This window comes from Poeciliopsis prolifica, unplaced genomic scaffold (genome assembly GCF_027474105.1).
Source record: "Poeciliopsis prolifica strain line A6 unplaced genomic scaffold, Auburn_PproV2 SCAFFOLD061, whole genome shotgun sequence".
Taxonomy (NCBI): domain Eukaryota; kingdom Metazoa; phylum Chordata; class Actinopteri; order Cyprinodontiformes; family Poeciliidae; genus Poeciliopsis; species Poeciliopsis prolifica.
This window is the reverse complement of record NW_026562436.1, coordinates 2379620-2401157: the sequence shown is the minus strand read 5'-3', so window position 1 is coordinate 2401157 and position 21538 is coordinate 2379620. Positions and strand designations below refer to the sequence as shown.

At 41.1% G+C, this 21538-nt stretch overlaps 1 protein-coding gene across 2 annotated transcripts in view; it reads left to right on the top strand.

Moving 5' to 3' along the window:
- ttc28 (tetratricopeptide repeat domain 28) overlaps positions 1–21538 on the top strand; it is a 100534-nt gene that overhangs the window by 43351 nt on the left and 35645 nt on the right. For both annotated transcript variants that reach the window (XM_055060736.1, XM_055060737.1), the window contains 3 exons: positions 15512–15659; positions 18634–18906; positions 18984–19114. In XM_055060736.1, coding sequence (XP_054916711.1) covers positions 15512–15659; positions 18634–18906; positions 18984–19114 — 552 coding nt within the window. The remainder of the gene's footprint in view (positions 1–15511; positions 15660–18633; positions 18907–18983; positions 19115–21538) is intronic.

Here is a 21538-nt window from a genome sequence, read left to right as displayed (position 1 = left end):
GGCTTTTCTCCTGGAAAAAGATTCTGTCACACAAAATCCATTAAAAGAAAGAAAAAAAAAGTGCCCGTAAGAATTGAGTGGACCCAGCGAAAGTGAGCACATCTTCAGGAATGTTGTCTGCTATGCGGAATATGCTGGAAACGCAGAACGCCGTCAAGGTCTCGCTTCCTCGCCAGAGTGAGATGGTGGAGATGGAGGTGGTGGATGATGGTGGAGAACAAGTGGAAAAGAAAGGAAAAGTGAAAGAGAGAAGACTCGCTTGAGAATACCAGAGAGAAAATGGATGATGTGTGTGCATGTGTTTAGTAGCCAAACCTATTAATAGCATCATAGGGACAATAGATTGGATCTAAGCCATGACTCTTGGAGCTTCAGGTCCAAGAGGACGGTGGATTCCTCAAGAGTTAACAGCTGCTAGCTAAAGTATTGACTCCGTTTAATCGTTGTTACACATTTTGTCAGGTTATAACCAAAGACCTTTTGGATTTTAATTAAGACTTTGCGACAAACAAACACAAAATCCTGCAAAGCTGCAAAAGTAGAAGCAGAATTTTATCTTGCATGACAATAACATGGGTAAATATTGCGACATGCGCTTATTTTTTCCTTTCCTTTTCACCTATATCATGTCATTCATCATTCCATAAAGCTCCATTACTTTAACATGTAAAATTCAAGTTCAGAACTCTTACAATTTATTAGCTCACAATTATACTGAATTTTGCACACACTAATATTGCCATCATATCCCTGTAAATCAAATTTCTTGTACTGTTACCACACCCTGTGTTGTCATAACTTTCTATTACAATACTTCAGCGTCGGGTCATCACCAGCAGAGCTAGTCTGCCATTGAGAATTAGCACGAGCGTGGAAAGTTGGAGAGGTTATGTCTCATCACGTCTTGATGATATAGCTAAAAAACCTATCATGACATAAGCATTTCAGCGTATCAGTCAATATATGTAATTGTCTGTCTATAACTATTGATTAGTTTTTTTGGTTTTAAATACCTTACATGCTGCCAAACTGCTGACGGGACCTTTCCTGTGTTAACCAAAGTTTCCGCTCCACGCTGCTTTTTCTTTTTATTTGTTTTTAATCCGCTGTGCGGCACGGCGCTGAAACCTGAAACTGCTGCCGTGCAAGTAAAGTTGTTGTTAGGTAACCAAAGAGCGAGTGAGTTCGTTGCCTTGCTTAGCTCGTTGTGAGAGGTTGTGCACGTACAGCCTCTCCTCTGCCCACATCTCCCAGAATGCTGTGCGGTTCTGGCTCAGTTTTGTCACTCATCTATATATTGAATATTGGATGTTCTGGCAGAGGCATTATCTATTGATATTGATCATTGCAGAATATACTACTATTGATTTATTATCCAGCATCGTCTGCCATTTTTGTTATGCTTTGATTTTTTTCACAGGTTCTTTCATGGCATATCAGCTTTAATACATCAGAAAGCCAGTTGTCTAAATCCGCTACGGGTCGCTTCGCTCTACAAAAACATATATCTGAAGAGGACATCTTTATTGCTTGCCTTGACCTTATTAAATCAGAGTTGCATATGATATCAAAGTAGACAGGTTGCATTAATAAAATATGAACCTGTGTTTGAATGGCCTTCAAGCTTTTGGATTATTTGGGTGTGTTTGTGTTGCAGCCTGCTGTATTTCAGTGGGGAAATGTCAAGCTGTCTGAAAAAGCTATACCAAATCACTGTAGCTGAAAATATAAAAGTCTCCTCAGAATATGAAAGTGCTGATTGAAAGGTGGAAAACATAGAAAATCTCCGCACAGCAATTCACCCCTCTGGGCTTCTCCCATTCTGCTTTTCATGCAGACACAAACACAGCCCATCTATTGCCTATAATCACATTTCAGAGCGTTTCTTTTCCCAAATTGAATTGTAATGGGCAGACAATGGGCGTGACATCTCAATTCATTGGCTGGCTCATACAGAAGCAGCTCGTCTAAATTGATCTGAAAGTGGGCCATGGCTACTGATGAGCCCAGGGCGTTAGCGAGCGAGAGAACGCAAGCCAGAGTTGGAAGCACGCAGGCGGAGAGGGAAAAACTAGGCGCCCTATCACTGAAAATTAATTGCCCTTTTGGACCGCCGCCATTAGTAGTTATTGCATGTGACACCAGCGGCAGAATGTTTACCTCCTCTGCGATGTACCTGAGTGGAGAAACGGAGGAAAATAACGGGAGGGGAAAAAAATGTGTGTTTGGATTAACAGAGGAAGTGATGAGCAACAGCAAATATTTTTGAAGGAAGCACATTTTCTGGAACAGGATTATGTTTTCCCATCAACCTTGTGTGGGAATGCTGGGAATTAACTTTGAGAAATGAGTTTATCCAAAAACACAACGTTGAAGCTAAATATGCACTTGTTCTGACAGCAGAATTACACGTCTCCAAAGCTTCAATGTGTTGCATTCTGGTGTTTTTAGGGCTTTGACCCGTCCAGACATTGTGTTCACTAGATTAACTACTTTTCTAATGGAAGATTTTGGCTTTGCAAACATATCGTTTCAACTAGAAAGAATAAATTCTGTGGGAAGTTGATTTTATGACCTTTGTTTATATCTCTATGTAAGCAAAACATCCTACTAAACACAACTAGAGGTGGGTAGAGCAGCCACAATTGTACTAATGTAAGAGTAGCAGCACTTCTTAAACATATTGAACTACGTGGGGTGGCAAGTCAAATATGTAAAATTCGAAAGCAAATTTTGTGTCTGGAAAATATTTGTGGTCTTTTTGGAGCAGTCAAAACGGGATGAGAGAAAAGTTTGTGTTTGATCCAGAGAGTATAAGATCTCTCAAGAAAAAGCTTAGAAGTCTGAATAATTTGATGAAAAGGGAACAAATCATCAGAACAATATATATATTTAACTCAGTTTTTCCTGTTCAGACACTAGAAATGTTTGTGATCTTGGCTGATCAGCTCGCTCAGGTAAGGTTGATGAGATTTTTTTTTAAACAATGGATGTGTTGCTGTGTAACCCAAGCACAAAAATAACATCCTATTTCCAGCTCTTAGTGCTTCGGTCTGAACTGATTTAAACTCATTCTTTCATCAGCAGACTGGCTTCCTAATGAGGGTGAGTTAGCTGCAAACGATGTCCTGAGGAGATCAAATCTAGAAAAACAGCCTCCATTTGTGAGACGTGTTTATTACGTCTGTGCTCTAAACAAAGTTACACACACAAAAAGAAGTTAGAAAACGAACACTGGGTTTCACATTTTAGATCAGAACAATGACCTTTAATGACTGATAACTCTACAACTTTCAAAATTAAAGTTGACATTATTTTTAGCCACACTTCGCACTGAACTGGAGTTCAGTGCAAAGTGTTTTCAGATGTGTTTTAATTCTTCATGGAATTAAATAAATAAATTGTGGAAGGCTCCTTGTCCTCCACAAGAAAAACCCTTAGAGTTGTCCTAACTTTTCCCCCTGTTTGGTGCCCCTGCTTTAAGCTCATTGCCACTGCATTGCCTTCTCCCTCTTCTGACCATTAGTGCATATAGGCGAGCGTTAGCCTTGGATATGTAGCTATTATAGGTGGGCTAGTCATACTTTGTTTTTTAAAGGAAACTTTATTAAGAAAACTGGTTGCCACACAATGTTTATGCTTGTGACATCAAGCATAAACAAGCATGCTTGTTCAAGTATTAATTGAAGTTGGCTTCAATTAATACTATGCCAGTATACTATACTGGCATACTCATTTGCCAGTATGGAAAGCCAACCAGAGGCCAGCGATAGCCTGTGGTGTTTGAGCAATACTTAGTTGGTACTAAAGAACCCGAAATGTACCAAGAAAATGTCCCCAAAACCAGCCTGAACAGCTGATACCAGGGAACATGGATTTATTCTCTCGTGTTGTCTGCGCCTGATTCTGTGACATCATCTGGACGTCACAGCTGGAACTAAGGCTCAGTGGACAGCCGACATCTTCCTAAACTGTTTCTGTCCAGCGCTGGTCAACTGTGCCTCAGCGGATGGCCTCCGCAGCTGGAGGCCATCTTGTTCAAGGTCTGGCATGCTCGGGTGTAATTTTCTGCTAATAAAGAGAGTGTGTATATATTTTGCAGCCGAGATGGACAGATCCACCCTGGGATGTTCTTTCCACTCTGATATAAAAACTGTACAATAGGAACCCAGACCCACTAATTAGCATTATTGGAGATCCAGGGACCACGCTGAACCCGTCTCTGCAGTAAAACGTGATTTTGGCTTTCTGTTCCCTTCTCGCTACATGCTGTATTTTACCTCCAGTAACATTGCTATGGGTTCAACACTGAGAACATTTTTGAGGGTAGAAAAAAAATCACAGTGAAGCGTGAAGGAAGGCTGTGAAGTACCTCAAATCTTTACCTTTTTCAATGTGTAGTATAATAATTAACCCGCCATGTTGCTAAGTTAAAAAGATAGGTAAAATTAACTTATTTCTTTCACAAAGTTATTCAAGATGTATATGACGTGAACAGCTTTGCATGATTTCTTTATAAGCAACGAAAAGCCCAAAAGCATCATTTATTCAACATAAATATCAATAAATGAGATTTTTTCTGTAATTCACAGAATAGATTCCCTTCACAGGCTTTTTTCCTCCTCTTTATTTTCAATCCATCTGTTGACATTTGTTCCATTTTCCCTAAATGATTCGAGAAAAAAAAAAAAAAAAGAAATAATAATTAATAATCTGCATATGGACGGTAAGCTTGTAATGTGACGGCATGTACATTTCCTTTCTTTTGCTATTATCCGTCAAGTTCAAAACAGATAATCCTTTAATTGGATTAGTGAGGCTGAAAAAGGAGCTGTGGCTGAATCAGCTAGCCAAAGGGGGGGGCAAAAAAGAAACATGAACGTACATGCAGCGCTCATACATAAAATGAATCCAGTGTTCTGAGCAGCAAAAGTATGCTTCCAAGATCAGAGGGATGGCAGAGCACTGAGGATATGGCGCATTAACGGCTGAGTGCTCTTCTCTGCCTTTAATGTGAGTTGTTGCAAATTGTGAGCTTGATCTGGGCCAGGCTTTCCAGACGGAGCCGCTCTAATTAACTTTGCAGGGAACCATTAGGACGGTGTTCTCTCCTCGCCCTGACTCACAGAGTGGGAAGTTCATGCACTCTGTTCGTCCCTGGAGCCTGTTGCAGTCTGCCGCCCTCCCTGTTGCCCTCCCTGTTGCCCTCCCTGTTGCCCTCCTGCTGCCCTCCTCACTTCTCCCCGGACGATTCGGGCCTAATTAAGAGGGGGAAAGCCCGGACTGCGCACGCTGCGATGGGCGGAAGGTTAAAACGATAAAAAGCCCGAGTGTTAAAACGGAGGAATGAAAGTCTCTTTATGTCAGGTTTTAGATATTAAAATGAACCTGATTTTAGAATCCGATTCCAAATACGTTCATTGTCGTCGTGCAGAAGCGCAGTGGGATTTAATTTTAGTTCAGCTGAACTGCAGCCTGTCCCAAGAAGACAACACAGACAGACGGGGAAGGCAGGTGTCTGAGGCTCCAGCCCTGGGACTCAATGTAGGGTTTCAAAAACATAAAGCAACATACTGTATACACAACATAAGGATAGCGGTGAGTTGATGTGTTTAAACCATGAAGAATTAGTATTGTTTTATAACCTAATCCTGTTTCAGACCGTGGCTGCTGTTCTCTGGCTGTTTGTTCAACAAACATCACAAGAATAGCTGGATTTGTACCAACATTAAATTACACACAGGTGGACTTCAGGTGGCTTTTTCAAGTTTTATGTTGGATCATCAGAGTAGATTTATGTAATCTTCTTTCCAATTCACAGATGTAAAGTTTTTTTCTTAATTTCAAATTTATGCTAGTAAGCTAGTTCTCTAATGAAGCTCTAGTTAAAGGAGTTTCATAGTACCACAATAAAGTAACTACATTGCCTTCAGTTGTTATAGAAATGCTGTATAATTAACTAATATTAATAGCTCTTGCAGTACCTTTAAGAAAATACAATATTTGCATCGCATTATAATTATTGTCTTGTTGAGTTTTCTAATTCGACTTGTAAGGTTTCCATGACGTTTATTAGTATCTGACCTGCAGCAGTGTTATTTTCCAGGACTTGGTGCCATTTTGTAGCACAAGCAAGTAAATTCATTACCTTCACTTATTATGAAAATGCTTCACATATAAAATGTGACTCAAAAGAAATTTCACTTCTCAATATAACACCTTGAAATTGGGCCTCTGTCTCTTTAAGAAGCTCCTGCTCTTCCTGACACATTGTCATAGCAACGGTCCTCCGCTAAGCCTTCAACATCTTTCATAGCAGCATTGGGCTGGATAGTTCCAGCAGGTGTTTGCTAATTGCTGCTGGCTAGTCTGAAGGAGCTGAGTGGAAGAGGAGCTCTGTGGAAATAGGCGGGGCTTTGTGGGAGGACGTATTTAGGCATCCTGGAATGGTTGCCATGGGAGATTAAAGGGTTTCTCAAACATGAATGAAAGAATGAAGCAACACTTCAGGGATGTTTTTGATGAAGGAATAATGTAAAGGAAAAAAACCAATGCTGGTAGACATGCTTCTGTTTTGTCACAGGGCAATCAGACCCATCTTAACGAACATCCACAAATCCAGCAGCTTCCCATTGAGTGGCAGCCTGATTACCCAGGAAACCAGGAACGACCCCTCCACTGCAATACAGTCAACATGATCAGAAGGCTGCTGGTACTCACTGCCTGATTCCCCTTTGTGCATATTTTTCCATTCGCGTGCTGACATGCGAGTGTGTAGGTGTGTGTGTGTAGGTGTGTGTGTGTGTGTGTGTGTGTGTGTGTGTGTGTGTGTGTGTGTATGTGTGTGTGTGTGTATGTGTGTGTGTGTGTGTGTGTGGATTAGGTCCAGAGAGATATGGGGTGTCGGGGCCTGGGAGTGTTTTTACATCCGCGAGAGCATCAAGGGAATGACTTGAGTTCTGCGTCTAAAGATAAGAAAAAAGAAGAAAGGGAATTGCTTTTGGTCACCCAGAGACCAGAGGAGTGTTCGCTGAGGTTAACTCGGTTGAGACAGAGATAATTCTTCTTCTTCTGTCTTTCTTTCTTTATTCAGTCTCGCGTCAAAGTCCCAGGCGTCCCACTCTGCTTATCCTGGCAGACTTAAAATGCACTTAGTGGAAAGTAACACTTGTGGCTCGCATGTTTGTGTGCTCAAGCTGCAAACAGTGTTTTCTGGAAGCCTGCGGAGTAAGTGCCAGGGATCAGGTGTTTGAACAGCTGCAGCCGAGTTAAGGTTGGACCACTTTAAGACAGATAAAAACAGAGAATGAAAAAAAAGAAAAAACCGTCAGCTGCTTCTCTTGGTTGACCTCCAGAAATCACATTTCAAAGAGAAGCTGATAAATTCCCTCTGCTGTAGCAGCACTCACAGCAGCAGCACCTCTTTAACCTTGTGACCCCTGAGCCAGTAGACAATGAACACACACACACACACACTTCAGGGTTTTTTTCTGTCTACAACAGGATCTTATGTCCTAAATAAGAACTTTTTCATCTGGAACTTTTTCTGCAGCTCTCAGTTGTCTTTCCAAATGACAGGAAGCAATAATTCTGTCTACTTATTGTCACCACAGTAGTGTTAGTTTAGTTTCTAACTCTTATTAGTCTGTAGTGTTGGTTATTACCGTCTCATGTAAGGTCTTAAACGATTAATCATGATGAAACTGTTGTTGAGATAATTAGCAACCAATTTAGTAATCAATCAATCGTTAACTGGAGTATACAGATTACAAAAAGGGCATTTTCTGAGAGAAGACGGTATTAAAGTCAGAAGTGGCCAAAATTGATACATTTTTCACTTTGCACAATAAAAACATTTTTTGTCTGTAAACGTGTTTTACCCAGAACTCCTAAAGTGGCAAATTTAGTCTAAATTTCTGTTAAAAAAAAACAAAAAAACACATTAAAGAATAACACTCATTCTCTCATATACAATTAGAATGTGAAATGATAAAAGTAGCAAATAATATGAAATATTTTACTGCTGAAATTATTTATCAGCACTAATTTATGAATATATAATTTATTTGGTTGCATTGTTGATGTCTGTAAGTCTTTATTGTAAGTTATTAGTCTGTAATAATGAAGTTTGGAAGGTGAAAACTTCCTGCAGCCTGATGTTTCCTGCTCCTGTCACTTTGATCGGCCACATCTTTGCAAAAGTGACCTAAGCGTGATGGAGTAGCGCAGCTTTCGCTCACTGACAGAACCCCGGTCTGCATCGTCTTAATTCACATGAGGTTCTAACTGAATTTTGCAATTACAGCACAAGAGCAGCTGCCAAATCCAGCAGCTGCATTCATGTGGGAGGACGTGGAAGACTTCCACAGAGTGATTACTCACTTCACTCAGGATAGATTGTTGGTTTTTATTGTGTTTTCTTCATGTACCGAGACTCACAGTTGAGATGTTTGTCTCACTTGGTTAAAAAGGAATGCAGTTGTTAAAGACGAGTGACGTTAAGTGCAGCATCAGAGACTCGCGTGTCAAAAAGAGCCCACTCATCGCTGACCTTGACGAGTGTGGGCTTTACGTGAAGAAAAATATGTTTTCTAATTGAAAGGTTCAACTCTACCTCCACCACACAGAAGTGTGTGATTCTACAAGAAACAGCGCAGCTCTCCATTGGATAGTCCACAGCTGGTCCTGTAACATCTTTATTGGCCCCAGTGGAAACGGTGCTTATAGCCACTCCAACTCAATTATCGCGTCTTAGTGAGTGTCCCAGAGAAACGATGATAAATATTCATGCAGATTAACCTAGCACCAATTAGTGAGTGTGTGTGCATGTGTGTGTCTTTTTCCATAAGCTGGTAAATGTGTGTAAACTCTGAGTTCTGTGCCGTCCTTTCTAATTCTGACATGGTTTATACCTGTGACTTAACTACATTTCTGCAGGTTGCAACGTAATTTTTAGAATATCTGCCTCTACTGTTGCATTTATCCTCACAATATCAAACATCCAACTCAGATTGTCTTTGTGTTTTCCTTTTGGGACACATATAGCTTCTTCCTGTTAATATTGCAGTATTTAAAATGCAAATTTGTAATTTAATGATGGGCGTTGTATTGATTTCTGAAGACATGTTTTACATTGTACTGTAAGCAGAATAGATAACAGCTAACAGAACATTAACTGTACTTCCATTGACCATATAAATGCACAATTTCACATTTCGAAGACAAATTTGCTCAGTGGAAAAACGGCAATTTAAAAAAATCTCATGTCAGTAGGATTCAGGCTGGACGGCACTGTTGGGTTCATTCTGATGGGTCCGCCGCTCCGAGCTTCCCCACTGCTCCACGTTTTCTCCATGTGTTGTTTACGGTGCTCACTGTGAGGACCTGAAGCCCCAAAGCTTTCAAAATTTCAGTCTCATCCTTTCCAGGCAATTTCTTTCTTTCTCATTTGTTGCTGAATGTCGTTGGATCTCTGCATGACATCCAGCTTCGGAGAATCTTTTGCTGTTCTTTGCTTCACCCCGGTCTGGTTTCAGTAACGTCTTGATTGCGACCAGGTGTGTCAATAATTATCAGGTCAGGTTGTGACTAAACACTGGAACTCAGGTGCGCTAATCAACAATAACTGCTATGTTTGAACAGGGGAAAACGCTTTTTCACAAAGAGCCACGTAGGCTTTGGATTTCATTTCAGAATTGCATTTTGCTTTTGCTTGCATTGTCTGCGACTGACATTTAAACTGATTTGATGTTCTGAAACACTTAAGTGTGACAAACATGCACAGTAACAGGAAATCAGGAAAGGGGCAAACACTTTTTTCCCTTAACTTCTGTCTTGATACAGCCTTTAGATCTTAAGCTTCTACCTGCCTACAGCTGAAATAGCATCTTACTGAATTAACATCTCCTGTGAATGTACCAGCAGATATGATGCCTGCATGTCTCTCATGTGTTTATCTTCAGAGCGTCATCCTCTGTTATCTGCTAAATGTGTTCACTCAGGATGCAGGCGGTGGAAAGAAGTCGGGTCAGATCGGCTTTCGCTCCATCTCGATCCAGAGTGAAAATCTCGTCTGGGCGTTTTTAGCACAGGTCCTTTGATTTCCAAACGCATCAATCTCTATCACGTCTGTGTTTTTGTGATCCTCTCTCGGTCAGGCCCACTCTCGCTCACGCTCTCTCTCTCCCCGCCGCCATTTGTGCTCCCATCTGCTCTCGATTAATGTGAGTTACGAGCGGTAATTGAAGCATCTGTTCATCCGGTGCGCATCCTTTGCTCCGACACGAACGACACCTCCCTCGCTGGATGACTCGCACTCCGGGGTTTTGCTTTCACTGATGTGTTTCTGCTTTAGAGCTGAGCAGAAGTCAGAAAGGTTTTCATTCTCTTCTTAACTTTGTCATAGACTGAAATATCTCAATCCAGATTTATGAGTCGTTTCTTTTTTTAACCGACTTGAAGCTCCCTTAGACTTTCCATCATACTTTGTTACTTTATAATCTTTATTTTTTTGTCTGTGCTCTCAGTTTTCCATTTAGGTCAGAATTACTATGTATCATTTCATACGAACAAGTCCTTACACCACAAAGTTGAATACTTTTCTTTGTGTCACTAGGAGGGAGTGTTTATTGTTTATCATTTATTGTCATGGTAAGAATTTTGTTTTGTCATTGTCACAATAAATTCCAGTTAATGTTTCAAATCCCCAAAATGTCCCATGATGTCAAGATTGTTAATATTTTACTATTTTCTCCACCGTTTCTTCAATGGGAGTATCAATAAATATCACTACATTTGAAAGTATGGTAAAGTGCGGTTACTGTCAGTAGTTTAGTGATGCAGATTACACTTCTGTATGTGACTGCTGGTGTCTGAAAGAAGTGTCTTACAAATAGGTAAGTTTTTGAGAGCAATATGTATGTATATTTGGTGCTGCAATTGTTGTGCCATGCAGTCACAGCCACCTTTAAAAACAGGCGTTATAAATCAATTAAAACTATTTTTATTGTTATTGCAAATTTGCAATAGCACCTGAAAATATCGTGACGTTAAGTTTGTGTTGGAATATGTATTTTAGTATAAATCCATCCGTTCTCATCTCTGTTTATTCACTAATTCAGACAAACAAAATGTTTTTGAATGAAAACTATTTTTCATATTCTCAGTATACATTTTTATATTAAAATATGATTAATTGTGATTAATTTGTTACATACCCTGCTATCAAAAAATGTTAGTTGAGTGCCACTGTTGGTTAAATTTTCTTTGAATTTAATACATGGTTAATCTCGACTTTGCTTTGATGTGGAGGATGAAGGATAAATTATGTGTCATAAACCATGGCAAACATTCTGCACAAGGTCCTAAGTTTCTGAAAATGAGATCATAAATTAACTTTAAGATCAATTTTTCATGTTTATTAATTGAATCGGAATCATCCATCTTTCATTTTTGGTTTGTTTCTCATCCCTAATCAACAAACTGGTGCTATTAGACTCTATCAGTAGTGTAGCACCTGTACAAAATGATGTGCAGCGCAGAGCAGTGCAACAAATGAAAGTGCAGAAGTTGCTAAAACTGCAGCGGGAGACTTTTGCTTCTTCCTACATGTAAAGCCAAAATGAGCTCCAATGCCTCTAGAGCACATGTGTCAAACTCAAGGCCCGCGGGCCAAATCCGGCCCGCCATAGCTTTTTGTGTGGCCCTCCACAGACTAGACTAAACACTAGGTGTGATTAAATATTATATTATCAATCAATGCAGTTTTTATCTGTTTACTGCCAATTTATATCAATCAATCCCTCCAGTTTCTTGAAAATTTAGTTGATGATTATAGTCCATGATTTATACAGCAAGTAAATAAACAGTCACATTTATTATTAGTTCCTGAAGGGACTGAAAAGATCTTCAATAATATTATGTAATTTTAAGAATTCATTGACATATTAACAGTTTGTGAACAGGTTTTATCAACACATTGTGGCACAACTGGCCCTTTAAGAGCCTTTGATTTGGCCCAAAACTAAAATGAGTTTGACACACCTGCTCTAGAGGGATGTATCTGCTTTCTGGCTGCTAATGTCTGGTTTGCTGAGCTGTGTTTGTCGGTTTATTACTGAACGGCTTTTGTGGAGTGGGCTTTTAAAATGCTCTCATGTGAAACAAAGCAGCTCCCCGCTTCGGCTGACAGAAACTCTGTGAGACTGAAACTAAACGGCAAAGTTTTAAAGCTCAGAGGAGTAGCCGCTGAGCGAAGCACTCCTCCGTTTTCCCAGTGGGCAGCCTCGTTCGCGTCGCCATCTGATCGATTATTAGCCGCAGCCGCCGAGAGCTCTCCCTGGATGCTTTTATGGGCACAGAGAGAAATGAATACACACGCACACACACGCACACCATACATCAATAATATAAACAGACTGCAGTACTGTACACAGCAGCTAAATTAGCCCTGTCCCTTTTTATTGATCTCTTGGCTTTAACGGACAGAGAGCTGTCAGCTGATGGTGAAAGGTTTGTCTGTGAGGCCGACGGGGAATCGGAGGGAGATACCTGCAGTCCAGACGAATCGCTGATATCTGACAAGCTCTTTCAGAGTGTTTCAAAACACCGCTGGAAAAAACACAAGGAGAGAGGGAGAGGATGTGTTTAGGATGCTCACAGAGGAGGCGCTGGTGTTTGTTTGTGAGGGCGTCTCGGTCCTTTTGTGTGTCCCTCAGGTAACGGGGCCAGACTGAGCTAAAAGTCAGAATGGGTGTGTGTGTGGGGGCTGTAGGTGGTGGTAGAGGCAGACCCTCCCTGCTGTTAGTCTCTGGCATGTTCACACCCCAGATAGGGCTCAAAAGCTCCAATACACACACACACACACACACACACACACACACACACACACACATACACACACACACACACCTGCACATATCTTGGCTCCCACCACTGCACACATCCCCATCTTACACATGGTGCCGCACACACATCCTCTCTCGCTCAGCCGCGCTGAGATAATTGCATACGTTCTGTGATTGTAATGTTCCTCTTTGGATGTAATCATCCTGGTTTGATAGAAATCACCGTCCCACAAGATCAAGAATAGAAGGTACGGGAAGCAGCACATCCTCTTTCCAGGAGCCGAATCAGTGTGAGGGAGACGGATTGGAGGGGAAGTGCTAAGTAGAGTCGGGGAGCCAGGTGGGGTGTCCGTATGTCGCCACGGCTACTAACTCGGCTGCCCATCCCGGTCCAGACCTGCTGTTCTCCTCTCCAGCTTGGATGGGGGTCAGAGGTCGGCCGGCTGTCTCTCTCTCACTCAGCATGGACTCTTGGCATCGATGCTTTGAGCTCAAACAAAGTGAGAACCTGTCCTTCTGATGCTGCTTTAAAGTGGAGACCTCACTGTGAAAACTGTTTCATTTTTCTCACTATGAGTATTTGGAAAATCTAAACCAGAGGAATTTTAGACTACTAACACATGGACTCTTATCTTGCTGCATATTTAGGGGAGGTATTATGCAAAAGGGACTTTTTTTGGTGCTTCTCATCATGTTATAATGTAATTACTGAGGATTTCTGGCTAGAACATATACACTGACATAAGGACTTTTTTCATCCTAAATGCAAAATGTACATATTTTTTGTAAGCTTTTGGCTTACTTGCAGCACTGAGAGTGTTGTTCTTTCAGCAAATGTCCTTTAGTAACACTATTAGATGTGTTGTGAATAAGACCGTCATGACACATAAACCTGACACCTGTCATGAACATGAGTAAGTCTTCATAAATATTTGACTGTTGTCATAAAGTGTAATTCGGTGAATCATGACACTGAATACAAAGTTGACATTATTCAAAATGTCTTTGTTATGATATCTTGACATTAACCAAGAAATCAGATTAAATGTAAGAACCACGTGCAGCTTTGGAGCCGCATGTTGCAGACCGCTGGTTTAGCCTCTCAGAGATTTAAGACTTACTTTGGACTTAAAAAAAAAAATTCAGACTTGAATTACAATTGCCACTTAACGATATTTAAAGATTTTACTTAAAATATTAATAGAAATTTGCTTCCTAAACCTACGAGAGAAAAAAAAGCTGTTTTTTAATTTTACGCTCTACAACGATTGCATCAATAAACGAGAACATGTTTTAGGCCTCAGCTGTAACTCTTGACAATTTATCCCACTTTGCGTTAATCAGAAGTGAAGTGACACCCTGACCTGCTCACAGTTAGCATCAGCGCTAACATAAAGCGAGCCATAGTCTTCAGCCATTAGATTAAACCTGTCCGCCAACCCCATTCGTTTCAATCTAGCCGTCTGAAGACGAGGGCCGGGACAAAGGCGGCGTGGGTGCGCAGAGTTGCGGGCAGGAACGAGAGCAAACACGTAATCGAATTCCTCTCTTCTTTGTCTTCATTCGCTCCCCGTCATGACAGATAAAGTTGAACAGGAGCAGAGAGGGCAGGATGATAAATGAGGGAGAAGGAGGAGAATGAAAGTGAAGACAGAGGTAGACAAGACAATTAAGTTACAGTGAGGTCAGCAGTAGGAGAGTGTGTTTGTGGAGCGTGCCGGCTTGATCCTCCTCATGAATTTGATGTCATGATTCATTGTCTCTAGTCTCGCTGAGAAAATGTGTGAGGGCTGCTAATGAAGTGTGCGGCTCCTGTGCGTGCGTGCCATGCTGCATTGACTTTTTAATCAGTTCAGTTAGGTGGAGATCGCTGAATAACTGCTGTGTTGCCAACACAGTGCTGTGAAAAGGCATTTGAGCCTCACAGACTGCACTTTTTCCCCTTTTTGTCACAATTAAATGTCATCAAACGTATTTCATCATCAGACTAAGATAATCTGAGGTAAACCAGAAAGTTGTTTTCAAATGTCATTTGTTATATTTTCAAACCAAGCTGGCCTTATTTGACAATTGGACTTTAGATTTGGCCTAAAAAATCCAGCCCAAGTGTGTCTGAACCCGACCTGGCTAATTATCTTTAATTAAAGCACCAAGCCCGAAGTAAGTGTTCATCGTTCATCACTTTGGGATTAATATGAGTCGCTCAGTGATTGTAGAAGCCTGATACGGTTTCCTGTCAAATCTACAGTGTTGTACAATCCTTCCTTTATTTGTTTTGTCTTTTGTACCAGTACCTTCTCCGCAGATCTATTCCCACATACCCATTGGTTCCCACATCGGGTTGCTGACTATTTCTTTTGCATATGTTCCAGATTGTGGCCAAATCAAACAAATTCACTGGTTCACCACCTTCCTTTTTGTCACTGGGTGTAAATGGAAGCAAGTGGTTGGCATTTCAGATGTTAAATATAAATTCAGAGCTGCAGTACATAACTTTTGTAAAAGTATGTATTTTTTTTTTAACATATCTGTTACAAAAACGGTCTGTGTGTCATGGCAACATAATATGAGACTGATCGGTAAAAACAGCCAATCAAAATCATTGCCACACATTTGTAGCAATGATTTTGATCAAAAGAAATTTGGGATTGCTCTTGTCTCTGCAGGCTTACTTTCGACAAGGGGTTGCCCTGCAGTATCTGGGTCGTCATGCCGACGCGCTGGCGGCGTTCGCGTCGGGCCTCGCCCAGGACCCCAAGAGTCTCCAGCTGCTTGTCGGCATGGTGGAGGCGGCAATGAAATCACCACTCAGAGGTAATCCAGACATGTAGATGACCTCACTATGCTTCTCAACCACAGCAATGCCGAAGCAGTCCAACAAAAATCTGAAACAAAAAATATATATTTATATATTCATATATATAAATGTAACCAAGTTAGAGATACTGGAACAAAGAATCCTTTCCAAGCAACAAAAAGACAGTATCTACTTTCTTTTTGTTGTTTTATTCAGTAGACGACTCCTGTTGGAGTGTGATGGAAAATGTCTGTGATTATTCTGACTGAAAAGGAAGAACCTCTGATTTGAAACAGAGATGAGAGAAAAGAAAGCCATGAAAAAGTAGGACAAAGGCAGGAAATGAGGCAAAGTGTTTTGATGTAACAGAAGAGAAGCATATACAAGATGAAATCAAAACATCTACAGGTATGTCATTCATATGAAGTTATTTCCAGGATGGTCTTGTGAGTTTGCTTTAATTATAAAGGGTAAAAGCTCCTTCCATATAATCTTACTCAGTAAGAATAGAAGAATAAGTGATCTCTCTATTAGTTGCTCTTGTTTAAATTATCTAGCTTAGCTGATTTTTATAAAGTTGCCCCTCAACCAGTTAGCGGTTGCCTTATTTTGAACCTAAAGAAAGAAAATGGTTATTTTTCAGGTGTTTTCACACCTGAGAGTCTGGTGTATTTCACTTTCACACAGAATTGTGTCAAACAAACCAAACCCTTTGTGAAAACCTGTTCACTTCCTCCCCTGTCGTGGCGCTGCAACAACAACCATTGAAGGAAACCACAGAAAAACCTCAGCTTCCTTCTGCACAAAATGTGATCAAAAATTGGAGTGTGATCAGATTTCAGCAGTTGTCCAGCAGTCTGCTTCCTGCTTTTGGAGTCCCGTTCACATGTTCATTCAAATGCCGTCAGAGTTCGTTTCAAAAGAACGGAGACCGAGGTTTGCTAGTGGAGCAGAGTCAGAGTTTGATTACACATTCACACCTCCCCAACCAAACCGGTCTTTCTAGACAGATGGACTAGAGTTGGACTAAAGCAGACTAAACGGGTCTGGTGTGAGCACACCCTAAGTTTGTTTTATCAGACCCGTTGCATCAGTTGTTGCATGTCAGAGTGTCTCCCTGTTGTCCCTGCAGGACAAATCTTGCAGGAAATACTTGCAAGAAACTAAAGAAGCGAAAGCTTGGACATCTATCATTTGATCCTCAAACTCCTGCCTTGGGAGATGAGGTGTCAACTTGTCAGAAATGTCTGATTTTTATAGAACCCTTTGAAAAAAAGACATGAAGGATCCTCCTCTTCACCGCTGTCGGTCGGTCTCTGCCTCCTTCCTCTTCCTCCTCTTGGCCTTCACTGTGGCCCCACCTGTTGGGCCGCCTGCTGCTTACCCCAGCGTTGCGATCCCAGCAACACATGGAGGATCGCTTGCTTTGAAGATTACAGAGGATGAAGTTCTGAGGATGGCTGCTCCTGGGTGGCAGAACTACCTCCCTGTCATGTAACACATCTGCAGTCGCTGCTCCGCCGCAGGATTCGGTTTCAAGTCGTGTTGTCATAGCTGCTGCTGGATATTACACCACACTCCATCACCGTCCAAAGAGTCTTTCGTTTGCTTGTTTTTGACAAAACGTCTTGATTGAACTTAGAAGTTCTGCCTTTTTTGGGGCAGGGGGGGCTTTTTGAATAAAACTAAAATGTCGCAGGGTTCCTGGTTTGTTGACGGAGTTAATACACCCCATCAACATGTCAGAGGGTTTTATTGAGAATGCTTCATAAATTTTGCTCTATAAGCATTTACTGTAGCTTACCAAAATGAAGGATCTTTTTCTTTACTGATGAGCGACACTGGATTCCCAAAGTTTGACTTCTGGACCTTTGTTTGATTGACTCTTTGATTTCTTTGGATCCATTTGTACCATGTTGAAATTTGTTTTTGTTTCTGTTGTTCTTTTTTCACTAATTGGTGTATTTTACATTGTGAGTTCCAGTACCATGCTGCTCGTTCAAAGCCAAAATATACAATTTCAAAGATTTTTTTCAATCTGAAATGTCAACGCAAACAATGTTTAGATAAAGCTTTCCTGATTGGAAGAGAGTTCTCTTCAAGGTTTAATAAAAAAAACACTGATAAATTATGAATAAGTTCAAAAATGTATTTAGTTCCAAGGTAGCAGAATGAGATTGTTCATTTCAAATGGCTCTTTCTCATGAATTAGCAATTTTCAGAAATATTATTTGTAGGCTACATATCACTTACAACGATGTATGAGGAACACTGTAAACAGAAAAAGGAGAGAAGAAGTAAGTTTGTGCCAAAGAATTAAGACATTTTCTATAACAAAGGACATTTCTGTATTTCAAAAGTTGAAAATTTTCTAAAAAACAAAAAAAGGTTTTGAGATTAATGCTAAAAATATCTTCTAGAAAAAAAACAAGAAAATTACTTGGTTTGAAAAGTCAAACATTTGCTAGAAAAAAACTGAAATTTTGAGAATAAGCTCCAAAATTTTCTGGAAAAGATAAGAAAATGTCTGGGTTTAAAAAGTCAAATCTCTGAATTTTTGGTAACACTTTATTTGACGGGTTGTGAATAAGACTGTCATAAGACCGTCATGAACATCAGTAAGTCTTCATGAATATGTATGACTGTTGTCATCAAGTGTCATTCAGTAAATTATGACACTTTTAATACAAAGTTGACATCATTCAAAATGTCTTCATTATGGCAACTTGACATTAACCAAAAGTCATGATCTGACATAGATTTGTTATGAAAGTATTACTGATTAAACTTCAGCTTTAATGCCATAAAGCTACAGAATTTTTAAAGTTCAATCAGCCATACTTTGCTTCGTTACATTTTGGCCAAATGTATTGAACACAAGTGAAGAGTCACAGTCACAACTCGTTGCTTCATTTGTACGAAGTGAAGCTCCGTCGGTTCTCGGATGCATATCTCTCTCTCTCTCTCTAAATGACATCGTTTTGCTTGCAGACACGCTTGAGCCCACCTACCAGCAGCTTCAGAGGATGAAGCTGGACAAGAGTCCGTTCGTGGTGGTGTCCGTCATCGGCCAGGAGCTGCTGACGCACGGTTACCACGGCGCCTCGGTGGTGGTGCTGGAGGCGGGGCTGAAGATCGGCACGTGCTCGCTGAAGCTGCGCGGCTCCGTCTTCTCCGCTCTCAGCTCGGCATACTGGAACCTCGGAGACGTGGAGAAAAGCATGGCTCACATGCAGCAGGACCTGGAGGTGACCAAGACTCTAGGTATGGAACAACGAAAGAGACGATCATGTGTAAAAGGTGTCAAAAGCGACTAACGGGGAGTACGTTGAACTTCGCAGGAGACCAGTCGGGTGAATGCCGGGCTCACGGGAACCTCGGCTCGGCGTTGTTCTCTAAAAGCAGCTACAGAGAAGCGCTGGCCCACCACAGGAACCAGCTGGTGCTGGCCATGAAGCTCAAGGACAGAGAAGTATGTCTGCTTTGCACTCAGAGAACACCGGCTGCTGCTCCACTGCTTTCAGTCCACCATTCAGTCCAGGTGGACGTGTTCTTGTTGGTTTGCTGTGGTATTGAATTCTTTTCCTTTTTGCGATCATTAAAGCCATTGGTTATTGATTGATAAGCTAACTCTGCTTTCAACTTCCCCACAACTTCCTCCCTGACCTTTCTGCTGACCCTTGGGTCTGCATAATGCTGTACGTGGATGAACTTAAGCCTTTAAGGTTACGTTCAGGTCCATTTGTTGTTTTTGCGTGGTTATTCACACCACTGGTTAAATGCGATCACAAGCGGACGATCGGTTTACGATTCCAAAGCAGGAGCAGAAGAAGAACTTTGACGTCAAACAGCAGCGCAACTTTTATGGATAATAACGGACGCCGCAGTCTGTGGATCGATTTTAAAGCAGACAGTATTGTCACAAGATCATAACAAAGACAAAGAAAGCAGATAAGTTAAGTGTCTTGCTGCAGACATTGTTTACATTCTGATTTACCACGTCTGACTTTTTCTGATGTGGATTATGACACACGTCCCACTTCAATGAGGTAAAAGTTGGATGAGATGCAGCAGGACCACTCAGACTGCAAACACTTTGAAAACGTTCGGATACGTATTCAATTTAGTATCGAGTGGAACAAATTGAATTTTTGAGGGGTGAAAAGATCTGAATTGTGTTGAAATGGGTCACATTTTGGCAAAAAGTATGATTTGAGCCTAATGTATGAATGCAGCTTAACACTGTCCAGTAATCCTATATGCCTTCATGGAACAAACTGGATGTATGGGGACATCATTCACATGGATGTGACATTATTTTCTAAATAAGTTACTTCTCACTGTAGTTGGATTTACTGAATCTTCTTCAAAGGGCTAAATACAAATTGATGCCACACTTAAAAAATGACATTTTCTTCAACTTCACAATTCTGCACTACTTAAAAGATTCTAGCAGGTTGTAGGAGAACTTTCTGAAATTTGGAAAAAAAATTTTGTTGAATATGAAAAAAGTGACCTCGGGAAAACAAGAAGGTTCTTTTTCTGTTTCTATAGACAAAGACAAATAATTGAAAACAAGAAACTGGGATTTCACTAAACCTCGTCTCCCAGCAGCTGGATATTTATGATCCAGGATGAGAGTGATTAGTTATTTATCACCTCTTACACCTCCGTCCTCCCTGCTGTCTCTCTATCCTGGCTGGTCAAAGGGAGGATGGGGGGGAAAAAAATCCATTTTCTGTGGAGTCTGTTGAGAAAGTCCATCAGATTTTCTCCTCTGTTGTTTTCTTTCCTTCACAGAGGAAAAGGTTTTCTGCATGAGTTGTGTCCTTAGAGCAGGAAACACTCAGGAGTGGAGAAACAACACTCTCCTGTAGCTCCGTCATGGATATGTTATAATCCCAGTGAAGCGGAAAAATAGCAGAATTCAATTAGATTTTATAATTTTGTACCAAACCACAGGAAACCTGTACGGCCAATCTTCAACCAAGCATTACGGGACCAAATAAATCAGAATCAGTGTTTGGTTCTGTTACTGCATCAGATCCACTTTTAGGTTCTGATGCATTCAGAAAAAAATCTGAATTCATGGAGAACGAATTCAGATTTGTAGTTTCATCACATAAATGTGTCTGAAGAGCAAAGAGTCAGTGTGGTGAATGGATAAAAGAAGAATTAATATTGTGATTAATAATAATTCACATTCTGATTTTGAAGAATGTGAACAAGAAGTTGTAATGGTAGACAAGCATTTCAAATGAAGAGATACTCGACTGAACTCTGGTCTTGAACTGCACAGCATTCTGGGGGATGTAGGAAATATTTTACCCACCGGCTTACAGCTGTCTGAGCCAGGTATCGACTGACTAACTCACTTTGGTCACCGAGCAACAACCTGTTGAGTAACACGTTTGGCCTCTGTGCCTTATAACTGCTTAAAAAGATAATATTAGCAGAGTGAAAACTGTGGATAGACTCGCTGTTCCGTCTCGGTGCTCTTTTCTCTGACAGCGGGTCGCTGAGCCTCCCCATCCACAGGAGCTCGGCCTGAGGCGGCTGGCCGGCGTGTGGGTCGTCCACAGAAATCCTCCCACCGCGCCCGCCCGGCTCGCCGTGCGGCGTGTTGATGCGCCGCGGCGGGAGAATGCCTCCGTCCAAACAAAGACGCAGCTTGCCGAGAGCTGATGTTTAACCTGCAGGGGCGGACGGGAAAACCGGGGGAACGGACTCAACTGGACAGCTGAGTCCAGCACATCTGCTGCTGTCGTTTGAACCGAGTCACTCATTTGACAACAAAAAAATAAAAGAAAAAGAGCAGCTGGTTGCAATTAAGCAAACATTTACCTTTGTCGAGCAAAACCCATGGAGTGAAAGGCTGTTGGTGAGCTTTTGTTTG